The sequence below is a fragment of the Lontra canadensis genome, unplaced genomic scaffold (genome assembly GCF_010015895.1).
Source record: "Lontra canadensis isolate GAN:19392208 unplaced genomic scaffold, GSC_riverotter_1.0 scaffold68, whole genome shotgun sequence".
Taxonomy (NCBI): Eukaryota; Metazoa; Chordata; class Mammalia; order Carnivora; family Mustelidae; genus Lontra; species Lontra canadensis.
Window position 1 is genome coordinate 3,010,543 of NW_022631062.1, and position 25,163 is coordinate 3,035,705.

Sequence of the window (25,163 nt, forward strand, 5' to 3'; positions counted from 1 at the left end):
TACCTGGGTGGCTCAGTGGGTTAAAGCCCCTGCCTTCGGCTCAGGTCATGATCCCAGGGTCCTGGGATCGAGCCCCACATTGGGCTCTCTGCTCAGCGGGGAGCCTGCTTCCCTCTTTCTCTCTGCCTGCCTCTCTGCCTCCTTGTGATCTCTGTCTGTCAAATAAATAAATAAAATCTTTAAAAAAATAAATAAATAAAAAATAAATAAAAACGCAGTAGGGGCACCCGGGTGGCTCAGTCAGTTAAGCGTCTGCCTTCAGCTCGGGTCATGATCCCAGAGTCCTGGGATGGAGTCCCGCATTAGACACCCTGCTCAGCAGGGAGCCTGCTTCTCTCTCTCCCACTCTCCCTACTTGATCTCTCTCTCTGTGTGTGTCAAATAAATAAATAAAATCTTAAAAAATAAATAAAATGCAGTATGTTGGTCTGAGTTCAGCCCATGACACATTCATGGAATACTGTGAACCGCTTAAAACAAGTGACCAATCACACCCTTTTCCATGTGGGTCATGGCTTAGTGGGGAAAGAACAAGAGTCTGGAGCATGCGTGTTCCAGAGGGGTCACTGGGAGATGGGTCGCCAGTTCAGAACTCCAGAAGGTAGCATGGAGTACCCGGGTGACTGGAAGCCGTTAGAGAAGTTCTCAACCAGAAAGGATTCTGCTCCACTTCCCCAGGGAACATCTAACAAGGTCTGGAGACATTTTGGTTATCATTAACTGGGAGAGGATCCCACTGACATCTAGTAGGTAGAAACCACGGAAGGTACTAACCAGCCTACCATACACCTGAGAGCCACCGCAACCACAAGCAAACCTGCCCTGAACGTCACCAGTGCTGAGGTTGAAAATCCCTGCTCTGGAGACAAGGAAGTGAGGAAAGAAAGAGCGAGGCAGGAGAAACCTAATTTCACCTCCTCTGCTAATCCCCTCAGGAGTCCAGTTGGCACCAGCTGCTGGTCCTTTAGACCAAAAACTTTTCTCCTAGACTTAGCAGTCGCCAACACTTCTAGTTTGAAATCACAGACTTAGGGTGATAGAAATCTGGTTTCTCAGTTTTTCATCACCTCCTTTTAAAATTATAAGAACCCCGTCTGTTGGCAGACATAACGGTGCCCTACTGACCATCACATTAAGGGAAAGTGAGACCTTAATTTTAAGGTGTCTGGGAAAGATTATACTAAAATGTGCTCCGGAAAAAAAAATGCTAAACTGACTCAGATACCTCATATAATATGCATCTCCTTTTGTCTGCACTACTTCTTATCAGTAGGAAAAAAAGAACAGAAATCGTAAGAATCATGCAAAGAAAAATGTGTTTTTTTCCAATGACTCTAAGTGGTTTAGCAGCATTATCAGAGAATGTGAAAAATATATCCTTAAAAATGACCTCATAGCCAGTCTCCTTTCAGTTTAAGGAAGCAGACACTGAAAAGCCTGAGGAAAGTAACGGGCTCGCCTTGGACGTCACAGTGGCTCTGTAGCAGGTGACCGTACCCTGGACCATTGGTGAAGAAATGATGCTAGGAGCTGAATAATCCTACCAGTCTCTTTCGACCACCTTAGCGTTTTGTCTGCTAAGAGGCAGAGAAATGTAACCTCTACAGATCAAAGATGGTGGGGTCTGAAACTCTTCATTTCAGTCAAGCAAGTGCAGAGTCAGCTTTTAGAAAGAGGAGGACGGGTCACCTCATTTTGATGCAATGTGAACGAGACTTCTCTTTTAACAGAGCAGCAATCAGAGTGTGAAGCCTTCTTTTCAGTACCCCCGTGGGGTCCAGGGTTCAGTAATTCCAAGGAAATAAATCACAAGCAGCAATCGTGAGCTGTCAAAACATCTGTTTGCAAAGCCCAAGGGGCAAAGAACAGTATCAGAAGGTACTGGGACTGCATTTCTGTCCAGGCGGTTCCGCAGCAAGCCCCCCACAGTGACTGTACCTGGACAGACTCTACCGGATGGAGCCAAGAAGCCAGGGAAAGGAAAGATCGGTGTGTGAGCAAGGAGACAGGATTGGAAAGAGAGGCTGAGTGGGCCGTCTCAATCACTACTGCTTGGGATGAAGACATAGTGAATACTGACAGTTAACAAAAGACCTACTGGTACTTCTCAGCCCTTGGGATCTCTTCCACCTTGATAAGAAACTAACGGGCTTCACGAACCTCAGGGCTGGTCACAGACACAGTTCTTGAGTGAGGGAAGAATCCCGCCCCACTGTTGTCCCTGCTTTATCATTGCAGGGCACGGTTCCATTAAAAGGCAGGCAGGGTCAGATTAAAGGGTGCGTGAGTCAGGAACCACCTCCCCAAGTACACGAGTGTCTCTAGCCCTCTTCGGGGCAGGCTCATCCTCAACATTCACCAGGCTGTGCAAGAACAGAACTAGAACCCCCCATACCACACGTCTATGGATATAGAAGTTCCAAACTGACCTACTGAATCTGTTAAGTCAAGTCCATGTTTTATCCTCCTAATTTGACAAATGTCCCTTGATAACAACACGTAATAAGAGGCACATTCTCCAATTTGTAACTTGTAGACTTCTCAGAGTCCCACCCCACAACGTGGTGTCAAGGAGACAGCACTCACAGGGGCCGGATCCCATCTCTCTTCCCCACTCATGCGCAGGCTCACACCTGAGCCCACATACATCACTTCTGTCCTTCTCGTTTGCCATCAGCCACATCTGACTATTCCTTGGTGGGGCCCTACCCTTCGGATCCTGGAAGCAGGCTCAGGAGAATCGGGGCAAGGAATTCCAAGGTCCCAGATACCCAAAACACTGGTCTAAAGCAGAAGCTGGTCACTGTGTTCTGTAAAATGCCTGTTTTTTGAGCCAGTACTTTAGGCATTCCAGTCCACACTCTCTCTGCCACAGCTACTGAGTGCAAACAGTCATAGATAATATCGAAGTGAATGACTGTGGCTGTGTTCCCCAGAAAACTTTCATTTACAAACATGGGCCGTGGGCCAGAGGCCACCGTTTGCTGGTGCCTGGTGTAGGAGGCAGGAGGGAATGGGCTGAGGAAGACACATCCCCTTGGACTTGCACAATCCCTGAAGCATGGAAAGAGGAGTGCCTAGAGGAGAACCAGAGTGGGCCCTCTGGAACAGTCCAGTACTGGAGCCACCAGCCACACGTGGCAACGGAACACTTAAGATGCGGTGGCTGGCCCAAACTGAGATGGGCTTGACATGCAAAACACACAAGACTTCAAAAAAAGTAATGGACATGCCCAAAGGTCTGCAGCCAGGCAATACTGACTTGCTAATCCACACATACCTCTGCCTCCCACCCTCCATGCAACTGTGATTTTCCCAAAGCCCTCCAAGAACTCTTACAGACCCAATGCTGACTGCACAAAAGTGACCCACCTGGAACAAGGTCTGGGACAGTCCCGTTCCAGTTTGAAGCCCAAACAGAAAAATCTCCAGAATTTTATAAAACTCCAGTCTATATACCACCTTTGGTGTAACTGATACATCATTGTAATTTCTCTTGCTGCTGGCTTTTTACAAGTTATTTCTGATGTCAGAAAATTCCCAAGAACCCCAAAAAATTAAGTATCCTCTCGGGTTTTATTAAGAAAGTTCTCCCTTTAGAAATATAAAACTCTGATTGCTGTATTCATGTTGTCTCTTTCTTCTGTCTTAAAAGAAAAATCTGGCTGATCATAGTCTTTGAATTTATAGGACCTTCTACTCTCACATGAAATTTACACTCCAATGAAACATTACCCTTTGGGAAGGTGCCCATTTGACAATAATTCACAAACATCAGCAGCTGCAATCGGACCAAAAAGGAAGACAACAGGATCCAGAAAAATAAAACATGGCTTTGATCGATATTTCAAACACCTATTGCATGACTAGTTCAGTAAATACACAAATGAGCCTGTCAAACCCAGCTCAATTATTGGACACCCCTGCTGTTTTCAACACATTGCTCACATTGATCTTAAAAAAAAAAAAAAAAAAAAAAAAAGAAGAAGAAAAACGAAAGAAAAAAAAAATCCAGAAACAAAGAAACAATCTGTCTTTCATTTTGCGACGACGGACGTTGAGGAAGTAAAGTGTGATGAGCTGAAATAATGACAGCGTGCAGAGGGCAAATGAAAGAGCTCAAGCCTTTGTAAAAACTTCCAATCAGGTGAAGTCAGAGTTGAGGCCAAGGTTCGAGAAGGAGACTATAGAAAAAAACATTTTTCATATAAAATGGCAGACATTGACAATTGTCCAGTAACATCTGTGTTCTCTCTTCCATGGCCCTTTGCTAGACCTCATGTTCCAGCCTCCCTCGCAGGGACTGGGGACACATTCGTGTGTTGGCCAGTTGCATAGCCCAGTTCATGGGCTACCTTGCCCAGAAACTTCTAGCAAGCTTCGCCAGGCTCCCTCTCTTCTCTCTCCAGTGGGGATACTATGAGACTCCAGAAGATGATCAAGCCCTTAGACCAGGAGTTGCCAAACTCTTCTATCAAGGGCAGATAGAACATATTTAGACTTCGCAGGCCACATGCTCTCAGTCATAAAAACTCAACCTGCCATCATAGAAAGCAGCCACGGACCCTAAGTAAACAAATGAGTCTGGCTATGTCCTAATCAAACCATGAATGATGGACACAGAAACTTGAGTTGTGTATGATTTTCATGTGTCACAGGACACCTGAGTGACTCAGTCACTAAGCGTCTGCCTTTGGCTCTGGTCATGACCCCAGGGTCCGGGGATCCAGTCCAGCATCGGGCTCCCTGCTCAGCGGGGAGCCTGCTTCTCCCTCTCCCTCTGCCCCTCCCGCTGCTTATGCATGCTCTCACTCTCTCAAATAAATAAATAAAATCTTTTTTTTTTAAATGTCACGTGTCACAAGGTATTACTCTTTTGTTATTTTTAAACCATTTAAACATCAGAAAAATGTAGAAACTGTGCTTGGCCCTGCTAGACTGAAACGATCAGGTAGGGGTCCCTGAAAGCCCGTGTGGAGACGTTTCTCTGCCAACCCCACACTCCCGCCATCCCACAGTGGCAGGAGTTAAGAAATGGGTTTCCTTGTGGGAGGTCTCGGAGCCTCTTGCAGTACCGTGACTGATACGTAAGTAATTGCAGAATCTTGACCATCGAGAAAAGAACAGATACCATACAAGCTGTTTCAAAACGGAATAAAGGCTTTCCTTGGAGAAACACACATGTCCCCACCCAGGTCCTTGGGAGAAACTTCAACATCCAGATTTTCCTGAATATAAAGCCTGTTTACAATTTTTAAGCAGGCAGTTGCTTTCTTTGTCTGTCTCCTGCTTCTTCTCCTTCCCCTTTTTCACATGTGGTGAGGATAATCTGGGAGGACACCTCCCCCAGGTGTTTTTGAGACAAATCCTACCAGCGACCGATTTCGAAATGACAGATACCTAACAACAGAGGGGGTACTCATGTAAAACAGAGAAGGTACAAGTGCATTCTCGGCGATGGTATCAATTCTGACCTAACGTGATATACAGATGCCACAGAATTCAGTTTTTTGTTTGTTTTTTTAAAGATTTTATTTATTTATTTGACAGAGAGAGAGATCACAAGTAGGCAGAGAGACAGTCAGAGAGAGAGGAGGAAGCAGGCTCCCTGCTGAGCAGAGAGCCCGATGCGGGCCTCCATCCCAGGACCCTGTGACCATGACCTGAGCTGAAGGCAGAGGCTTTAACCCACTGAGCCACCCAGGCGCCCCAGAATTCAGTTTTAATGACATACAATAAGTCAGTTTCTTTTCTGCAGAGAGAACCACAAAAGAGACCATTTTATGCAATTTGGAAAATCCTGTTCCTAAAAGCATTATTATTCCAATATCGAAAAACTACTCAGAAAAGACACTGAAATTAGGTCCTCTAGCATTCCTCATTTTACAGTCTATAACTGCCTGGCTCATGTTAAAGGGAGTATTTAAGGACAGTAAAAGTGGACAGAAAAGATTAATTAATAAAATTATTTATAGTCAGTCTGAAGGCTATAGACTATGTTATCTGAGAGCACAGTTTTCCTAAGAGGAATTCTTTTTAGGAAATGTGAATGACTTTATGATATTGATTTTTTTTTAATACATAAACTTTTTCTATTTGAGAGGTAAAGAGATATGAAGGTAACTTTAGGATGGTAAAGTACAAATATATCACGGCTGAATAGTGATCATACTTTTAAATTATATATTGGGACAGATAATAAAGGACAGTTAACCTTTTTTAGAAAAACTTTATCCACAGTTTATAGCAGACTACAGATCACCTTTTTTTTCTTTTAAAGGCCTAACCGAGGGGCACCTGGCTGGCTCCGTTAGTTAAGGGTCCGACCCTTAATCTCAGCTCAGGTCATGATCTCAGGGTTCTGGGATCGAGCCCCACAAGGGCTCTGCATTCTGACTAGAGTCGGCACGAGATTCTCCCTCTTCATGTCTGCCCCTCCTCCTGCCTGGACTCTACCTCTCTTTCAAGAATAAATAAATGAAATCTTTTAAAAATAAAACAGGGGCACCTGAGTGGCTCAGTCCTCATTAAGCGTCTGCCTTTGGCTCACGTCATGATCCCAGGGTTCCAGAATCGAGTCCCGCATGGGGCTCCCTGTTCAGTGGGGAGCCTGCTTCTCCCTCTGCCACTCCCTTTGCTTGTGTTCCCTCTCTCCGTCTCTCTCTCTGTCAAATAGATAAAATCTTTAAAAAATAATAAAATGAAAAATTAAATTAAATTAAAAAAATAAAATAAAAGGGCTAAACTTGAGGGGGCCTGGCTGGCTCAGTCAATGGAACACAGCAACTCCTGAATCCAAGGTCATGAGTTTGAACCCCACATTGGGCATAGAGCCTACTTAAAAAATTAAAATAAAAGGCGTAACCTTTCCTACTAGGGTTGGCAAGCTTTTTTTTTTTTTTTTTTTTTTTTCTTTTTTAAGGCTACATAGTAAACAGTTTTAGCCTTGTGGGCCACTGTATCTATCCCTCTGGCAGCTGCTGGAATCTGCTGTTACTATGCGAGAGCAACCACAGGCGGTGTTATGCTGCGTGCCTGTGGCTATGGGCCAATAAAACTTGATTTACAAAAACAGGCCCCTGCCCCCGCTACAGTCTATCAACTCCTGTTGTACTGATCCCCAGTGGTAACCTAAAAGACTATATTAAGAAAGTAGTTGTCTTGGGGCGCCTGCGTGGCTCAGTCGTTAAGCAATTGCCTCCGGCTCGGGTCCTGGGATCGAGCCCCGCATGGGGCTTGCTGCTCCACGGGGAGCTCTCGCTGTGTCTCTCTGTCATATAAATAACTAAAATCCTTAAAACACCCACACACACACACACAAACCAGGAGAACGGTTTTTCCGTCTCGATTTTAACTTTAAGAGAATGGTTTTTCTGTCTCTATTTTAAGAGTAAATGATGTCTTGATTCAACTATCAATTTCCAGGAAATACAAAGAACAAAGAAACTGTTAGGCCCTGCCGTGGAATTGAATCAGCAAACTCCAGAATGAGTAGAAATTCTACAGGACAAATGACCCAGCTTCTTAAAAAAACACATCATAAGAAAATAAGAGAGATGGGGAAACCTATAGATTAAAATAAACTTTAGAGGCCTATCAATAACTTATAGGGGTAGACCTTATTTGGATTCTCATTCAAATGAACAAGTTACAAAATAGCTGAAACGATTCTACTTAGAATCAAGCAAACAAACAAAAACCAAGAGGACTGTTGAGAACTAGATCAGGGTTAAGTAAAAAAACATCAAGGAGAAAGCAGTAGTAGAAAATACGGAAAATTTTCCAGAAATCCTCAAGGTTAGTATCTAAATGTAGCCTCTTTTTTGGAATTTATCAAGTATGAAATTCATAATACAAAAAGTACATAAAATATGTTGACACCAAGAAATGAAATAGAATTTAATAGGCAATGTCTTTGTAAACTTCCCTCCCCACAAATATGGAAGATACTTGTTCAAATGCTAAAAGCACTCCTAGAACAGAGCAAAACTAATGGCCAAAATCAAATACGGCAAGAAATGATCCTTTTCTGGCAGCCATTTCATTTATGACCAGGATGAATGGAGCATGTCTGAACACGCCGTGATCATCTATTTTTTGACACAGGTGCAAAGCACATAGGAAAAACAGAACATAGGCTAGAAAACTTTGATGTATACCCTGGAAAAACGGTGCAAAACCATATTTCTTAGATGTAAAGACAAAATTCTAAAAATATTTTTGTTCTATCAAACACAGTGCATTATTATTAAAAGAAAAACTCTGCCTAAGGAATGTCCACATATATATTCGTTTTAGGAAATAAATTTAAACCCTGTTCTTTTGTGTAGTTGGAGATCTCTCAGCCTCGGCACCGTTCACCTTTGGGGACAGGTAATTCCTTGTTGTGGAGGCTGCCCTCTGTATTGTAGGATATGTGGTAGGATCCCCCGGCCTTTGCTTCCTAGATGCCAGGAGCAATACCCTTGTGCCAACTGTGACAACCCAAAAGGTCTCCAGGAACGGCCAAGTGGGGGCAAAATCATCCCCAACTGAAATCAAATGATATAGATCAATTCATGTTCTAACATCCAAGAGAAATAAATATCCGTTAACACCGCAATAAGCTAGGACCTCCAGACTTACAGGAACGCATGGAGTTCCTAAGCCATGACCAGGACAAGGCATTCAGAGTTCAGATTTCTGGTGTATATATCTAAGCTCGCTGTCAAGCATTCTTTCTGATCAGATTGGCACATATGTAATTTGGGAGTTATTTCAGGCTGCAGCAATACCAGTCAGTGAGAACCAAAAGCTCCTCAAAAATGTGGATTTCATTTGGTCAAACATTCTATTTATGGAAAAACACATCGGCAAGACAAGGGCAGTGTCTCAAATGTGTTTCATGAAAAAAAAAAATCTTCATAAAGTGCCCAAGAAGATGACTGGAAATGCTCCTTTTCCTTTCTTTTCCTTTTTTTCATTTCTTAAAAACTACTTGCTCTGGGACGCCTGGGTGGCTCAGTTAAATGTCCAACTCAGTTTTGGTTCGGGTCTGATTTTGGCTCAGGTCATGATTTCAGGGTCATGAGATCAAGACCCATGTCAGGGCTCCACACTCAGTGGGAAGCCCACTTGAGATTCTCTCCCTCTGCCCCTCTCCCCTACACATGCTCACATGGCTCTCTCTCTAAAATAAAAATAAATCTTTAAAAAATATAAATTATATATTTTGGTTACGATTCATGATTTTTTTTAAGGTTTTATTTTTAATTAGTCTCTGCACCCAATGTGGGGCTCGAACCTACAACCTAGATCAAGAGTCTTATGCTTCCCAGGTACCCTCGGATTCACAATTCAAATTTAAAGCACTTTTCCAATGAAATTATTTCAAATAATACATGAATTATTATATATGATATATAAATTATATATATATAAAATAATTCCAGTGAAATATTTTTTTCATTGTAATTTTTTATAGAAAAATATAGAAGCTATATCTGTGGAGGGTTTCTTTTGGTGTCTAATTTTCAGATGCAAAAATTACTTTTGAATTAGCTCTCCTTTCATTTCTATTGATTTGTTTTTAAACTTCGCTCTATTGCTTTCGTAGTAGGATTAGAAAAGTACACATACATGAGTTGTGGGTACATGGCTGTGTGTTGTATCATTCTTCACACTTGAACCACATTTGAAAATATCCTTCCTGAGTTATTTAAATAAAATAATTTTTAAAAAATAGGCACACATCTACTCTTAGTGCCATAGTTTTTCTTCTTGTTTGTCTATTTCTGATAAAAAGCCATGGGCCTTCTATGCCTGTACTCTGACTTTCAAATATACATGTTCAGTAATGGCTCTACATAAATACAATACTGGGTAAAAAGTACAATACTGGATATAATATACTACACTGAAACCTAACCACTGTCCTTTAATTTATACTTACTTTCATAATTACTGATGGCTTAATCTTCTAAAGCAGCTTAATAGTACTAATTACCTCATTAGTTATGCATGCCAAAAATTGTTCCCTTTTCTCTGGTACAGAAAAAGCATGAATTTTTATCTTTAAAAAAAATGTCTTAGAGGGCAAGAGTCAGAATCTGTTTAGAAGCCCAGAGTGAGAAGTGTCTCCAGGATACGTGGGTAGGGGATTAGCTGGTTGGGATTTGGAGAGACTAACAACGGACACGTGGAAGGATGGTCAACCCCCGAAGCAACAGTCAATGATGTGAGTGTGGAGAATGTCACATGAGAAATGAAATTAAATCCAGAGATCCAATTACATGCAGAGGATGTGGATGCAGCATTATGTACTTTGAAGGACTATAAAACTGGTGGGGTTTGATGCTTGATGAAACACAGAATTCAGAGGATTATCTTTGCTTATATTCGGATTTGCTGTTAATGTTGTATAGCTTTTTTTTTTTTAGATTTTATTTTTTTAATATTTTACTTATCTATTAGAGAGAGAGAGAGCCAGAGCAGGAGGAGTAGAGGGAGAGGGAGAAGCAGACTCCCCGTTGAGCAGGGCCTTGATCCCAGGACCCTGGGATCATGACCTGAGCCAAGGGCGGTCACTTAACCCACTGAGCCACCCAGGTGCCCAATATTGTATTTTTTTTTTCTTTTTAAGATTTTATTTATTTATTGTAGAGAACGGGGAGGGGCAGAGGGAGACAGCGAACCTCAGGCAGACTCCACGATGAGCGTGGAGCCTGATGCAGGGCTTGCTCTCCCAACCCCGAAATCATGACCTGGGTGGAAATGAAGAGTCACACACTTAATGGACTGAGCCATCCGGCCGCCCCTGTTGCACAGCTTCTGATTTGTGTGCTCATCTGTACGGTCACAAGTACACACCCATGATTTCATTTTAAAATCCATATTGTATTTAGCATCAACTAATAGTTTATATAAAGGAAACGTTATTGCTCAATTTAAAAATTTTCTTTAAATAAAAGAAAAAGTTTAGTTATCTGATGGTCAATCAAAAACCAGATCACCTAAAATCTTCAGTAACCCTGGCCCCTATTTTGGTGGAAGGCCTCTCTTCCCACAGCAAAGTCATGGGGAAAGTCAGCTGCTATTAACCACAATTAAATTTAGTCTGTAAAAGGAGAGAACATTTCATTCTGTCTTTTCTCCTTGCTTTACCCTAATTTGTCCTTCAAGTCAGAACATATTATTTCATTCTCAAAGCCATTACCATCCTTATCTTCCCCAAAGGGATGTGTAGCACCGAGCACATTTGGGCTCTCCATGGTCACCGTTGGATGAGCTCTCCGAATTGGACGCTCTGATGCTACACCCTCTGCCCACCTTCCAGTAGAGGGAGGACAGTGTTTGCAGGTGGAATGGCGATATGGGGATGTTCAAAGAACCCACTCGAACCCATCCTTTGTGTTATTAAGCCTACTGTTCAGCACAAAGCACACAAAGGAAGAAGGAATGACTGAATCACAAGCAAATAATCAAAATCAGATAACACCAGGGCAAGTCATTCTGCAGATGGCATTTCAAACAAGAAGAGTGATGAATTCCCAGGAATTTGATTAAACCTAAAGGTAGTTCTATTCCCCGTTTCTAGCTCTTCCCCAAGCAGGGTCCAATCCATCAGCAAGGTGTTAGCATGTTTTATGGTTCTGCTTTGTTTTTTTCTTTCCAACGTTGTAATTGATACTCCATTGCTTGGTTTGGTTTTCTAACACCCAATCCCACTGCTCCTAAGTGTTATATATATATAATTGCATTTTAAATGAAAGTGAATTTATTTTAATTTTGTTTTGGATATTTCTTAACACCCCTGGAGGTGGCTGGCAACATGCCAGGACACTGAAAATCAGAGTCGCCAGAAAGTGCAGTTGGAGGAAAACCAAGAATGTTGCCAAGTAGAATCATCTCTCGGTGGTATTTACGCACCTCTCTGCTCAAGCCAGAGCAAACGCTCAACAACCTGCTACACAAACTTGTCTCGAACACTGGGTCATTTCTCACCTTCAGAACTGACTTTGGCTCATTTTGTAATGAATCTGTACTTCGAAGGTCCTAACGTAAGTTTTATATTGTAAACTGCCAACACAGCGATCTATCTCTCGCATGGGGCTCACACTCTCTGTCTCTTTACAAGCACAAACACACCCTCACATTCAACCCTAATGCTAAAAGGAGTCCTCTGCCTAGCTTGGCTGACCACCCAGCCTACCAATCCATTCTTGCTCATACTGCTTCTTTTGCTGAACCCCATGGGGCCATTCACAAACTTAAATAAGAGAAGCGCATATGTGCAGGAGCCAGCTAAGAAATAAATTAGCCAAGTATTTCATCTCCTAGTGGATTACGCAGAAGGAAAAAAAATCAGAAGATAGCCCCTTGGACGAGGTAATTTAATACCAAATATTTGAATAGTTACTACATGCAAGAACTGTGTAAGCTATGTGGCAATGCAGAATGGAATACAGCACAAATCCTGCCTGCACGAAGTTTCCCTGCCTTGTATACATGGCCACAGCTGTCACTCTCCATTTCCAAATCTATACCTGGTCCTGGTCCTGGTCCTGGTCCTGCTCTACTTAGCTCCAGCCCCTGACTGCCTTCCCTAGAAGTTTTAGTAAAGCCACACTGTTTATAGGTGCAAGGCAACGGCACACACTTGAACCTGGACTTTCCATTCAGTAACTTCACTGTTCACTCCCAGTCATCACAGTGATCTCTGTATCTGAGTCCTGAACTATAGTAGGAATAAATAATGGTTTTTGAGAAAATGAAAGAAAATAATCCCATGGTGGGACCTGGTTAGGGCTATGGTTATAAAAATGACCAAATCAGAATTCCAGGAAGTTTCAAACACAGCTCTTCAAGTATGTAGGGTTGCCAGATAAAATATAGAATACCCAGTTAAATTTGAATCTCAGATAAACAATGAATGTATTTTAGTATAAGTATATCCCAAATACTGCAGGAGACATACTCTTACTAAAAAGAGATGCTGTTCACTGTTTACCTGAAATTCAAATTTAACTGAGCATCTTCTGTATTTTTATTTGTTAAATCTGACAACGTTACAAATATATCTTTTTGAGAATCATTTGCATTGAGAGATCTCCCTTTTGAATTAAAAATAGTCCTTAGGATGTTCATACCCTCCTATCAATTATTTTATTTTTTTAAAGTTTTATTTAAGTAATCTCTACCCCCAACGTCGGGTCAAACTCACCCCAAGGTTAAGAGGGGCATGCCCGGGGCGCCTGGGTGGCTCAGTGGCTTAAGCCTCTGCATTCGGCTGGGGTGATGGTCCCGGAGTCCTGTGATCGAGCCCCTCATCCGGCTCTCTACTCCGCGGGGAGCCTGCTTCCCCTCCTTCTCGCTCTGCCTGCCTCTCTGCCTACTTGTGATCTCTGTCTGTCAAATGAATAAATAAAATCTTTAAAAAAGAATTTTTAAAAAGAGGGGCATGCCCTTCGGACTGAGCCAGCCAGGTGCCCCTCCTCCTATCAATTATTTTAAACAGTCCTTACCGTGCATTAATGTCCTCAGAAAACTGGCTTTGTGCTTGCCAGGCTGGCTCAGTCAGTGGAGCATGCTACTCTCGATCTTGGGGTTTTGAGTTCAAGCCCAACGTTGGGTGTAGAGATTACCTAAATAACTAGATATTTAAAAAAAAAAAATTGGATTTGTGAACAGGAACGAGAGATAGCCTAGGAGAATTTAGAGCTTGAAGCATTGGCATCCTTACCACCGGGTAGGAAGGCTACATAGAATTTAGGATCACAAAACACATTCCGGGTCCCGCCCCCTTCGGGCTGCGGGCGCTTAGAGACCTACCTTCTCCTGGCTGCTGCTGTAGGGTGTGGTATTTATCCCGGGCGCCGGCGAAGCGGGCTCGAGAACGCACAAGGAGCCCGCTCTCAAGCGTCGGGGGCGGCCATTGCGGTGCGCACTCCCGAGAGTCTGAAGTGACCCTTGAAAGGCGCGCTCTTGAGCTGCCAGCGCGACGGCTGAACGGCACGTTCTCGAGTTTCCAAGGCGACCGTTGAACGGCGCGTTCTCGAGCTTCCAACGTGACGGTTGAACGGCGCGTTCTCGAGCTTCCAAGGCGAGGCGCGTTCTCGAGCTTCTAAGGCGACCGTTGAACGGCGCGTTCTCGAGCTTCCAAAGCGAGGTGCGTTCTCGAGCTTCCAAGGCGAGGCGCGTTCTCGAGCTTCTAAGGCGACCGTTGAACGGCGCGTTCTCGAGCTTCCAAGGCGAGGTGCGTTCTCGAGCTTCCAAGGCGACCGTTGAACGGCGCGCTCTCGAGCGTCCGAGGCGACTGTTAAAAGGCGCGCCCTCGAGCGTCCCAGGCGACCATCGAGGGGCCCACTTTCGAGAGGCGGCGGCGGCCCGGCGTGTCCCATAGGTGTCGGCGCTCATGCCGGGGCCAGGGCCGGGGCCAGGGCCGGGGCCGGGGCCGGGGCCGGCTCGGGGAAGAGGCGGCGGCGACGGCGGGGCGCGTCTGAGCCTCGAGCTGGGGTGTGAGGCACAGCGTCCGCCTCCAGAAATGATGCGCCAGTGTCCGGCAGCCTTACCTCCCAGAGCGGCGACGTGTAACCCGTCCCAGAGGGTGCCCTCCCTGGCCGGCACGACCGTGCCCAACAGCGACTTGGCGAGCCTTTTCGAGTGTCCGGTGTGCTTCGACTATGTGCTGCCCCCCATTCTTCAGTGTCACGGCGGCCATCTCGTGTGCAGCACCTGCCGCCCGAAGCTCAGCTGCTGCCCGACGTGCCGCGGGCCGCTGGCGTCCATTCGCAACCTGGCCATGGAGAAGGTGGCCAACTCCGTCCTGTTCCCGTGCAAGTACGCGGCCACCGGCTGCCGGCTAGCCTCGCGTCACACCGAGAAGGCCGAGCACGAAGAGATGTGCGAGTTCCGCCCGTACGTGTGCCCGTGCCCTGGTGCGCTCTGTAAATGGCAAGGCTCGCTGGAGGCCGTGATGCCGCACCTGATGCACCAGCACGAGTCCATCACCACGCTGCAGGGCGAAGACATCGTGTTCCTGGCGACCGACATTAACCTCCCCGGCGCCGTGGACTGGGTGATGACGCAGTCCTGCTTCGGCGTCCACTTCATGCTCGTCCTGGAGAAACAGGAGAAGTTCAACGGGCACCAGTTCTTCGCCATCGTCCAGCTGATAGGAACGCACAAGCAGGCCGAGAACTTCGCCTACCGTCTGGAGCTGAACGGCCACCGGCACCGGCTGACCTGGGAGGCGACCCCGCGCTCCATTCACGAGGGAATCGCCACCGCCATCAGGAACAGTGACTGCCTCGTCTTCGACACCCGCATGGCGCAGCTCTTTGCAGAAAACGGCAACCTGGGCATCAACGTAACGATCTCCATGTGTTAAAACGGCAGGCCCGCGGCTTTCCGGCCGCGACCGAAAACCCTCATGCTCAAGTTCACAGAGAACAAGGCACCCGTGTTAGCCCGTCAACCTGAACTTTTGAGAGGTCTAGACACACGAGGTAAATAAAAGGAAAGGCTGTTAAATACAGGAAACAGCTGCATGTAGTTACACTAATATATTTAAAAATAAGTCAACAGTAAATTATATAAATTATATAATTAAAAATTATATATTGCGCGCACACACACACACACACACACACACACCCAGCATGGGCATCTCTTGTATTAAGAAAGGGAGCATTGTTAAAAAAAATTATGAATTTGTGTTGCAGATTGAGTGTACTGTTCAAAAATACATACTGGGTTTTTGTTTTGTGTGTGTGCCCCAGAGCTAGTGTGTATGGGGCATGGGGGGAGGGTGTTTTTTTCCTTTAACCAATAAGCCATGTTGAGTGCTCTTGGACCACTGTTTTTTCCCCTTTGTGGGTCAATACACAGTGCTGCTGTGTGTGTATATTTTGTGTGTATTTGCTAATTCTTATTAATTCTAGTTTTTCATTAAATTTGACTTTCTTTTCTGTAATTCAGGTTTTTCCTCACCTTTTTTGGGTGCCTTTTTAAAGTTAGTGTCTTTCTGATATGCATAGTTGTTTATGATAAACCTTATACATAGGTATTCAATACATATTTCCTTTTCCCCCATTAATGAGTTCATTACAAATATTTTAGGCAGCAGCTCTTTCTGCCCACGGGTCCTGTCCCCGTGTTTTAGTAAAACCACCATTTTGCACCAGAAATAAAAGAAAAAAACAGCAACAAAAAAGAAAAAAAAATCAATAAATAAAAAAAGAACAAATACAAAAAAAAGAAAAAATAAATATTTTACATTCAACTCTTTTGAGAAACGAAAGTTCCAGAAAGGAAAGATAACAGCAGAATTATCAGAAGCTATTTAAAGCAGCTATAAGATGGTCTCTATCTGTCTGTTTGTCTCTCTTTTTCTCCAGTTGACTCATACTTTTGAATTTATTATTTGGAAGGTTAAGGAATACTGATTTTTTTTTTTAAATACCAGAAAAAATTTGTTCCCCCCCCCAAAATATCTTGGACAAATCACATGTTTAAAATTTGTTCTTGGGGTGCCTGGGTGGCTCAGTAGGTTAAGCATTCAGCTCCAGTCGCGATCCCAGCATCCTGGGATTGAGTCCTGCATCGGGATCCAGCCCTGCATCGGGATCCAGCCCTCCATCGGGATCCAGTCCTCCCATCGGGATCCAGTCCTCCCATTGGGATCCAGCTCTGCATCGGGATCCAGCCCTGCATCGAGATCCAGTCCTCCATCGGGATCCAGTCCTCCATCAGGATCCAGTCCTCCATCGGGATCCAGCCCTGCATCGAGATCCAGTCCTCCATCAGGATCCAGTCCTCCATCGGGATCCAGCTCTGCATCGGGATCCAGCCCTACATTGGGATCCAGCCCTGCATCGGGATCCTTGCCCAGCAGGGAGCCTGCTTCTCCCTCTGCCTGCTGCTTCCCCCAACTAAAATAAACAAAATATTTTAAAAAATAAAATAAAATATGTTCTTGTATTTATTGGTTTTGCAGAAGAAGGCATCATCTTGCACAGTATTTATAATCAAAAGCAAATCATGTTTTAAAAAGGCAGTTTGCAAAAAAAAGTTTTTGTTCTTTTATAATTCTCATTAAAAGACTATCTGGCAAATTAAAAAACACGCACACATTCAGAAAGTAAAAGTGGGCCACTGAAAGTAAAAGAAATAGGAGAAACTGGGAAACAATGGAGCATTTTGGTGAGGTTCCTGGTAGTGGCTCGGGTCCAGTTGAATATTATTTCTGAGTTTACGTGGATTCCTTGCAACATGTGAAACTGCATTTTTTTCTAAAAGAAACCTAGACTTAACTTCACACAGTATTTGAATGGCTGGTGCCCTCACTTATACTTCCTACTATACCATTAGCTCCATGAAGGCAAGAAATCTTTTATTCTGGTGTTCCAGGGCCCAGCTCATCCCCATTTCTATGGTGGGTGAGCATAAATATTTACTCCCTCTTGTGGTTGACTGAGTTGATATATCTGGATTTAATTCAAAGGCTGCACAGCTCAACATAGTCTAGTTCACAGATCATTCCAACATTGTTCCCTCCCTGCCCCAATCCCACTGAACAGTGGTGTTTGCCAATCTAATCTCCCTATGTTCCCATGGGTGCCAAATAAAGTATCAGTAAAGAGAGAGAAGCAGAAAAAAAAAAAAAGGCAGATCTACTCCCATGTGACCTTCTTCAATGGGTTTTCCTCTCGTTAATCTCTCTGTTTTGACTTATGGGTGACCATAGAGCCCTGTTTGCTTGGGACCACTCTGGTTTACGTCTGTTGTCTCAGGATAATTATTAATGGCCCCCCTTTCCCTCTCAGAAGTGCCCTGGACTGGAGGGTCACCCCACTCACGACACTCAAGAACTCATGGTAAGTAGGAAGGTGCTATAGAAATAACCAATAGAGCACACAAATGTTTGTCCTCAGAATGGCCATGACAAAGACACTCACGCTGGTTAATGTGCTCTACTCAAGAACTAGAAACCAGAATTAACAGACTGGTAAGGTGGGCAGTGCTGGGGCTTTTAATCTCATCTGTTGGCTCTCAATGCTGGTGAAAAGCCTAGCTGCACAGAAGAATCACTTGGGCTCCAGGAGCTTTCAAAGCACAGAGAATGACATTCCTCGCCCTACTCGAGGAGGTTCTTACCTAGCAAATCTGGGGAGGGATAAGGAATCTCTATTTTTTTAAAGCTCACCCGAATGAGTCTTCCGGAAACTGAGGCTCATAAATATTAAGTAAGTTTCTACGGCGGCCTCGAGATTGAAACAGAAACCTCCCTATCTCCCTGACTTGAATGCATGATAAAACAGAAAAGGGAAATATGTTACCAGGGGAAAAAACTTATCCACATCACAATTTTAGCTACTGTGACATTAATCACAATATCCCATGTGATTATGTGATATCTCTTCCCGGAATACCTCCTACCAATTCCACCAGCTTGGTCTTATCTCACTTCCTGTTTAAGAGATAACTTCAAAAGGAGCAGCTGTCAAGCATAAAATTTGAGATGATTTATGCAAACAAGAGATAAAAAACTAATTTATCTTCCACTAAACATAATGAAAAACGCCCCATAAATCCACCAATTGGTCCAGCTTTCTAAACACGAAAACCAAGGCTACTCTCCAAGTCTTAACTACATCCTTAATATTTTACCTGGCAACAAAGACAACATAAGAAAAACCCCACAGATCCAAGAAAAAAGGCGGTCTTATCCAATGGTGACCAACCTTGTGTCCCACACAGGCAAGGAAGTCACAAATGACTGTCAAACAAGTTTTAACATTCCATAAACCTATTGTAAAAATGGGAGTGTACCCCAATAAGGCCGCTCAAGCTCTATGAAAGGCCGAGCATGTTTGCTTTCACCAGAAGCCTATCAACTCAATGTGTTAACGGTGGCTTCTTCAGAGTTCCAATGAGCTTCTCGTGTCACTATCAGAAATTCTACATCATGTATGATGGACCAGAGCTGCTCACTAGCGAGGATTACAATGCAGTGCAAGGACAGGAAGAGTTTAAGTTTGCAAATTACCTTAGTTAGATACAAGCAACAAGTGTTAACAACAGGCATTGCTGAAAAGCTCGTAAATAACCTGAATGTTTCCTTTATTATTTATCACTACTTCAACTGTGACAGCGCTATCATGTTACTATAAAGCAGTCTCTGGGATGTGCTCTCCCAAACATTGGTGCCATGAGATTTTAGGTTGGTTTTTGTTTGTTTGCTTGTTTGTTTAATTTTATTTATTTATTTGACCCAGAGAGAGCACAAGCAGGTGGAGTAGCAGGCAGAGGGAGAGGGAGAAGCAGGCTCACTGCTGAGTAAGGAGCCTGACACGGGGCTTGATCCCAGGACCCCGGGATCATGACCTGAGCTGAAGGCAGTTGCTTAACCAACTGAGCCACTCAGGCACCCCGGTACCATGAAATTTTTGTGCATGTTATGAAAAAGAGGATTCTGTGATCAGGTGAGTGTAGCAAAAGTTGGTTTAAATGAAGTTCAAGAGCATCCTTAAAGGCAGGATAACCAAGAGTCTTTAATATGTTTTTGTGAAGTATAAATCCCCAAGAGGTAAGGGTATAATATTCAGCATTTTCAAAATGAATTTGGCCAAAGGGTTTTTTCTGTAGTGTAACCGGAGGAATATCCTGGGGTACCCCAAAATATATTTGGGGAGCACTGAAACGGACAATTGATAGTTACACATCATTGATAAAATCTGGACCAGAAACAAGTCAGAAAACCAGTGGACCTGGGTAAATCAATCTAACTGTGTCACTTCCTCATTACTGTTTATTTTTTTCTTATCAAATTAACATTTCTACACACGAATCGACACACCATAGTAATTAGTCTTTTAAATCGGAAGTAGTAGAAGCCCTTCTCCATCTAACGTGTGTTCTGCTGCATCTCACTTCCCCAAACTGTTGGGAAGCCTACAGTTCCTTATAGAGCTGCCTCCCTTGCTTCTAGACCCCTCAACAAACGCCGAAAGGCTCTTGAGTAATTCCTGTTTGTCCTTAAGAATTTCTACCACGTACTCCTCCCTTGGCTGCACATCCGTGTAGAGATCCCTCCTCAGGGCCTTCCAAGGCCATGAAGGAGCTGCTTCCCATGGGGTTCCATTGACGCCACCGTCAAGTACCACCACCTCCAGAATCACCAAGGGACAAGTGCCACCAAACCCCGATAACACCGTCCTTGAGATGCCACATGTGCTTTGGAGTCATTAATGTGCCGTAGCTACGCTCTCCCTTTCTGTCGCACTTGGTCACATAGGACATCAAGGCAACGTTCCTTTGCACCCTTCCCTATCTTCCAATATAAACACAGCTTTCAGATTTTACTGTCAGAAAGCAACTTCTCATGGACCGCTCCCCTATCTACACATCCTTCGGGTGGAGGCCCTGACTGCCTTCTGCCTCGGACTAATTTTTCAAAGATGTCTGTACACGGAACAGACTTAGAAGATCTAGGGCTTCCCTCCTTCCCTCCAAGCAAAGGGCAGGAACGCTTGCTGCGTAGGAAGGTAGAGACCGCTCCCGCCTTGGGAGCAAAGGGTACACGTGATTACTGTCCCCTCGAAGAGACTGGGACTCTCTAAGCTCAGGGCTCCTTTCCTGCAATGGAAACCACCGCTCCTCTTCATGTTGCCGCATGGGCACTGGCACTCAGAACAGACACAAAAGCTGATACTCTGCTTGCTGCGAGCAGTAAGCTGGCTATGGTCTCCGATAAGGGTGTTGCGTCTTCCTTCTGTCAGCATCCACGAAGCTGCAGCAGGCTATCTTCTTAGCTTGCAAGTAAGGAAAGAAGATTTCTGACCCCCATTGGACACAATGGGGGATGGGCATGGGGGGTGGGTACCTGGCTGGCTCAGTAGAAGAGCACGTGACCCTTGATCTCAAGGTCTTAAGTTCGAGCCCCATGCTGGGTGTAGCAATTACTAAAAAATATAAACTTAAAAACAAAAAAAAAAGCTCACATCTTAAAAATCTCCAACCCCTCACAGATCTTGACACTTATATTTAGGAAACTTTTGTCTGGAATTAAGATCTAAAAGCAGATTTGGGGGAAGCCTGGGTGGCTCAGTTGGTTGAGTATCTGACTCTTCGTTTCGGCTTGGGTCGCAGGATGGAGCCCTGTGTGGGGCTCCACGGTCAGTGGGGAGATGGGGGGGTTCTGCTTCTCTCCCTCTCCCTGTGCCCCTTCCTCAGATGATGCGCTCTCTCTCTCTCTCTCTCACCCTAATATAAATAAATCTTTAAGAAAAATAAATGCAGAGGCGCCTGGGTGGCTCAGTGGGTTAAAGCCTCTGCCTTCGGCTCAGGTCGTGATCCCAGAGTCCTGGGATCGAGCCCCGCATCGGGATCCCTGCTCTGCGGGAAGCCTGCTTCTCTCTCTCTCTCTCTCTCTACCCGCCTCTCTGCCTACTTGTGATCTCTGCCTGTCAAATAAATAAGTAAAATCTTTAAAAAAAAAAAAAAAAGAAAGAAATGCAGATTTTGGAACTAAACTAGAAAAAAATCCAACAGTAACATATACTTGAAACTTGGCTGAGTTCTTGTGCCAGATACTGATCTTTTCATTTAACGCTGACAACATCCCTAGGAGGCAGTCACTACGATTCCCTCCCGGGCTGGCTGATGCCATTGGTAATGCAACGGGCCCACCACCCTACGTGCCCTGGGCCCAGGGACAGCATACCACTTCGGGCCAGCCAGGTTTCTTCTTCATTTGCCATTCCTCTTGCTTATGAGATGTTACAGGTTGCTATAATACTCACTCCGAGCAAGAGAGCGAGGTTCTTCCTTGTCCGAGTGTCTTCAAGTAACACTACTCCAGAGAATTCCAACCCCTGAAAGGTTGCTAGCTCTGTATGAATGAAGCCCAGCTGTCATAGCCCGGCTTCTCGTTCGTGACAAAGCTACATCTGCGATACTTCTGTTGTTCCATTTGCAGTTAGGCAGAAGGGCAAGAAAGACTTTCCGTTCGGTCCCGAATTACATCAGGATTTTAGAGCACACAGAGCCCTTAGAGAAAGTCACTGCTGATTCAATATTGGCTTCACTGTTACGTAAAGCGCCATCTATCCTTCCTTAGTTTTTGTTAAACAATTTTGGGCCAATTTAAAGATGAACAGTGAAGCAGTTCTGCCCTCATCTTATTTGCCATAATCGCTCCTTCTATTTCCTATTCCCTTGGGTACATTAGTGCTCACTTATACACACAACCTTGCTGTTAATAAAAAAGATTTATGTGCCAAGTAAGATTTTATTCCTTCCATCAAATGTTTACTTAAGGAGGCTTTATTGCATAAAATACTATCCTTACTCAGTGCACAAACAGATTTATCTTTCTAAACCCATTTCCTTTCTTTCCATACTTCAATCTTAATCTGTTGTGGGGATTTTATTTAACTCTAGAATTCTGACTTAGCATATTGTTTGTTTCATATATAGGATCTTCAAGAAAAGAGAAGTTATTACTGTTACTGTTAAAAACTTGCAAACTGGCACAGCGGCTTCCTCAAGATGCACAGAAAAGACAGTTGAGTCAAATACTATCTTTGGTACAGCAGGGCCCATACAGATGGGAAATGGACATTTCCTAACTGGTCCACATTTAGAAAACAAAGAGGTAATATATATTACAATGAATTTCAAACCTTAGGTCCTTTATGCTAGTAATACTATTCATAGATATTCATCCTAGGAAAGTAATTCCAAATAAGAACAATAAAAACCATCTCAACAGAGCACACCGAAAGGCTGAACTTAAGAATACGAAATCAGAGCCAAACTCAATCACCAAAGGCATCTGCAGTCCCCCACTTACCAACAGAGACTTTTGGATAAAGATCAGAAGGAAACGCAAGAAAGGAAATTACATTGCTGTCAGGATGGTGAAGAAACAGGATATACAGATGACCCTTATGCAACACAGGTTTGAACTGCATGGGTCTACTTATATATGGATTTTTTTTCGTAAATACAGTACTGTAAATGTATTTTTTCTACCATGTGATTTTAATAACATTTTCTTCTCTCTAGCTTATCTTAAGAATACAGTATATAATACATATCACATACAAAATAGTGTTAATTGGCTGTTTATGTTATTGGTAAGTCTTCTGGCCAACAGCAGGCTATTAAATTTTGGGGGGAGTCCACTAAGGTAGACAAGGGCACCTGATGGCTCTGTCAGAGGAGTAGGGGACTCTTGATCTCAGGGTTGTGAGTTCTAGTCCATACAAAGACTCTGATGCCCATGTACATAGTTAACTTTATTTGTAATAGGTGATCCCTGAAAACAATTCCACTGTCAAATACCTGGCGAATCAGCAAAATGTAATACATCCCTACAACAGAATACTACTAAGCAATAAGAAGGAAAACACTTATATGGGAAACAACATAGCTGACCACCAAGTAATTAATGAGTAAGCTTAAGGGTTGCAAAAGATTAGAAAGACAACTACCAACTTCAAATGTCAAAGAGCTATGGTTAGGAAAGAAAGCCAAGCAGAGACATTTATCTTGTGATCTAAAGACACAACTAGTGCACACCTGGACATTCTTCAGGATCCCAGAACCCATCAGGATTAATTAATATTGTCTATGGTATTCGGGACAGGTTTGACAAACGAGTTGTCCCCAGAAGTTCACGTTATTTTACCTTCTCTAAATTGCCAGCCATCCACAACTCCATCTAACAGTATTCAAGTAATCATTAACTTAAATATATACCTATTTGGGGGAATGAATGTAATTTCTAAAGAAAATTAAATAAAAGATAAAGAAAAAAGAAGAGTTAAGTTAGAAGGTATGTAAGCTTTTGGGGCGCCTAGCTGGCTCAGTCATGTGACTGAGCATGTGACTCTCGATCCTGGGTACAGAGATTACTTAAAATCTTTAAGAAAGGAGGAAAGCAAGCAAGCTTTTATTTAATCTGCCACACCTTTAGATAAGCATAGAAAGTATCATTATTTGGACCATGAGATTATATTCTAGATTATAAACTTAACTATAATAGAGAAAATATTACGTTAACCACACCAATTCACTTCCTGGAAAAAAAGGACACATTTCCCAGTACCCTTTACAGTTAGGCTGAGGTCCACATGTCATCGTTCTAACCGATGGAATGTGGCAGAAAGAGAGTTAAGCTACTTCTAAACCTGGAGCGCCTGAGTGACTCAGTCGGTTGGGCCGCTGCCCTCAGCCGGGGTCATGACCCTGGGTTCCTGGGATCAAGCCCCACTGCCGACTCCCTCCCGGCTCAGTGTGAGACTGCTTCTCCCTATCCTTCTGCTGCTCCTCCTGCTTGTGCACTCTCATGCTCTCTCTTTCCCTGTCAAATAAATAAATGGAATCTTAAAAAAAAAAAAAGAAGAAAACAAAAACAAAACGCCCTGGTGGTGGGTATTAAGGAGGGCACGCATTGCATGGAGCACTGGGTGTGATGCATAAACAATGAATCTTGGAACACTGAGAGAATAAAATAAAGTTTAAAACACACACACACACACACACAAATGCTAGTTCCAAACCTGAACTCAGGAAAACCCTATATGTTAGGGTGCCTGGCTGGCTCAGTCAGTGGAAACTCTTGATCTTGGGGTTGTGGGTTGAGCCCCACAATGGGTGTAGAGGTTACTTAAAAAACAAAACAAAATCTTAAAAAACATATATCCCATGTGCCAGCTACACTTCCTGGGGATGGGGTGGATAAAAGGCTGGAAAAGGAAACAAAATGTGTGCTTTAAGCTCGGTTTCTTGATCGGGCTGGTTAAAAGGTTGTGCTCAGTGGCAACAACCCATTCAGCTGCACACTCGTGATGGTGCTTCTCTCTGTGTTGGTTAGAGTTCAGTAACAAATTCACGGAACATGATTTTACATGCCTCTTCCTCTTCCATGGCCACTTGGGGCACCACCTGTTTTTGATGACCAAGTCGCAAGGCAGCCGCAGTCTCAGTAGAATGCCAGTAATGGGGTTGGTCCCTTCCTGCAGCACAGGACTAATGTCATCTACCTGGGTGGCAGTTCGCCTCCACGGAGGGCACGGTACCAAAGAATACTAGTTCTGGTGGCCTTCAAGATAACGACCCCAGAGCTTTATGACAGTGGGTTTTAAACAATGGTGCATGGACCATTGCATCGGAAG

The 25,163-nt window shown here is 43.9% G+C and overlaps 2 protein-coding genes across 4 annotated transcripts in view; one reads left to right on the forward strand and one right to left on the reverse strand.

Annotated features, from left to right (window-relative positions):
- Nucleotides 1–25,163, reverse strand: part of FRMPD4 (FERM and PDZ domain containing 4) — an 847,457-nt gene that overhangs the window by 449,549 nt on the left and 372,745 nt on the right. The gene's annotated exons all lie outside the window — the stretch shown is intronic.
- LOC116880801 (E3 ubiquitin-protein ligase SIAH1A-like) lies at nt 14,522–15,422 on the forward strand. The gene has a single exon (XM_032880202.1). It carries the CDS (start codon nt 14,522–14,524, stop codon nt 15,365–15,367), a length of 846 nt encoding a protein of 281 aa, XP_032736093.1. The 3' UTR covers nt 15,368–15,422.

Excerpts from the sequence above, each read along its gene's own strand:
- LOC116880801 (XM_032880202.1), top strand. The coding sequence starts at position 14,522 with ATGATGCGCCAGTGTCCGGCAGCCTTACCTCCCAGAGCGGCGACGTGT.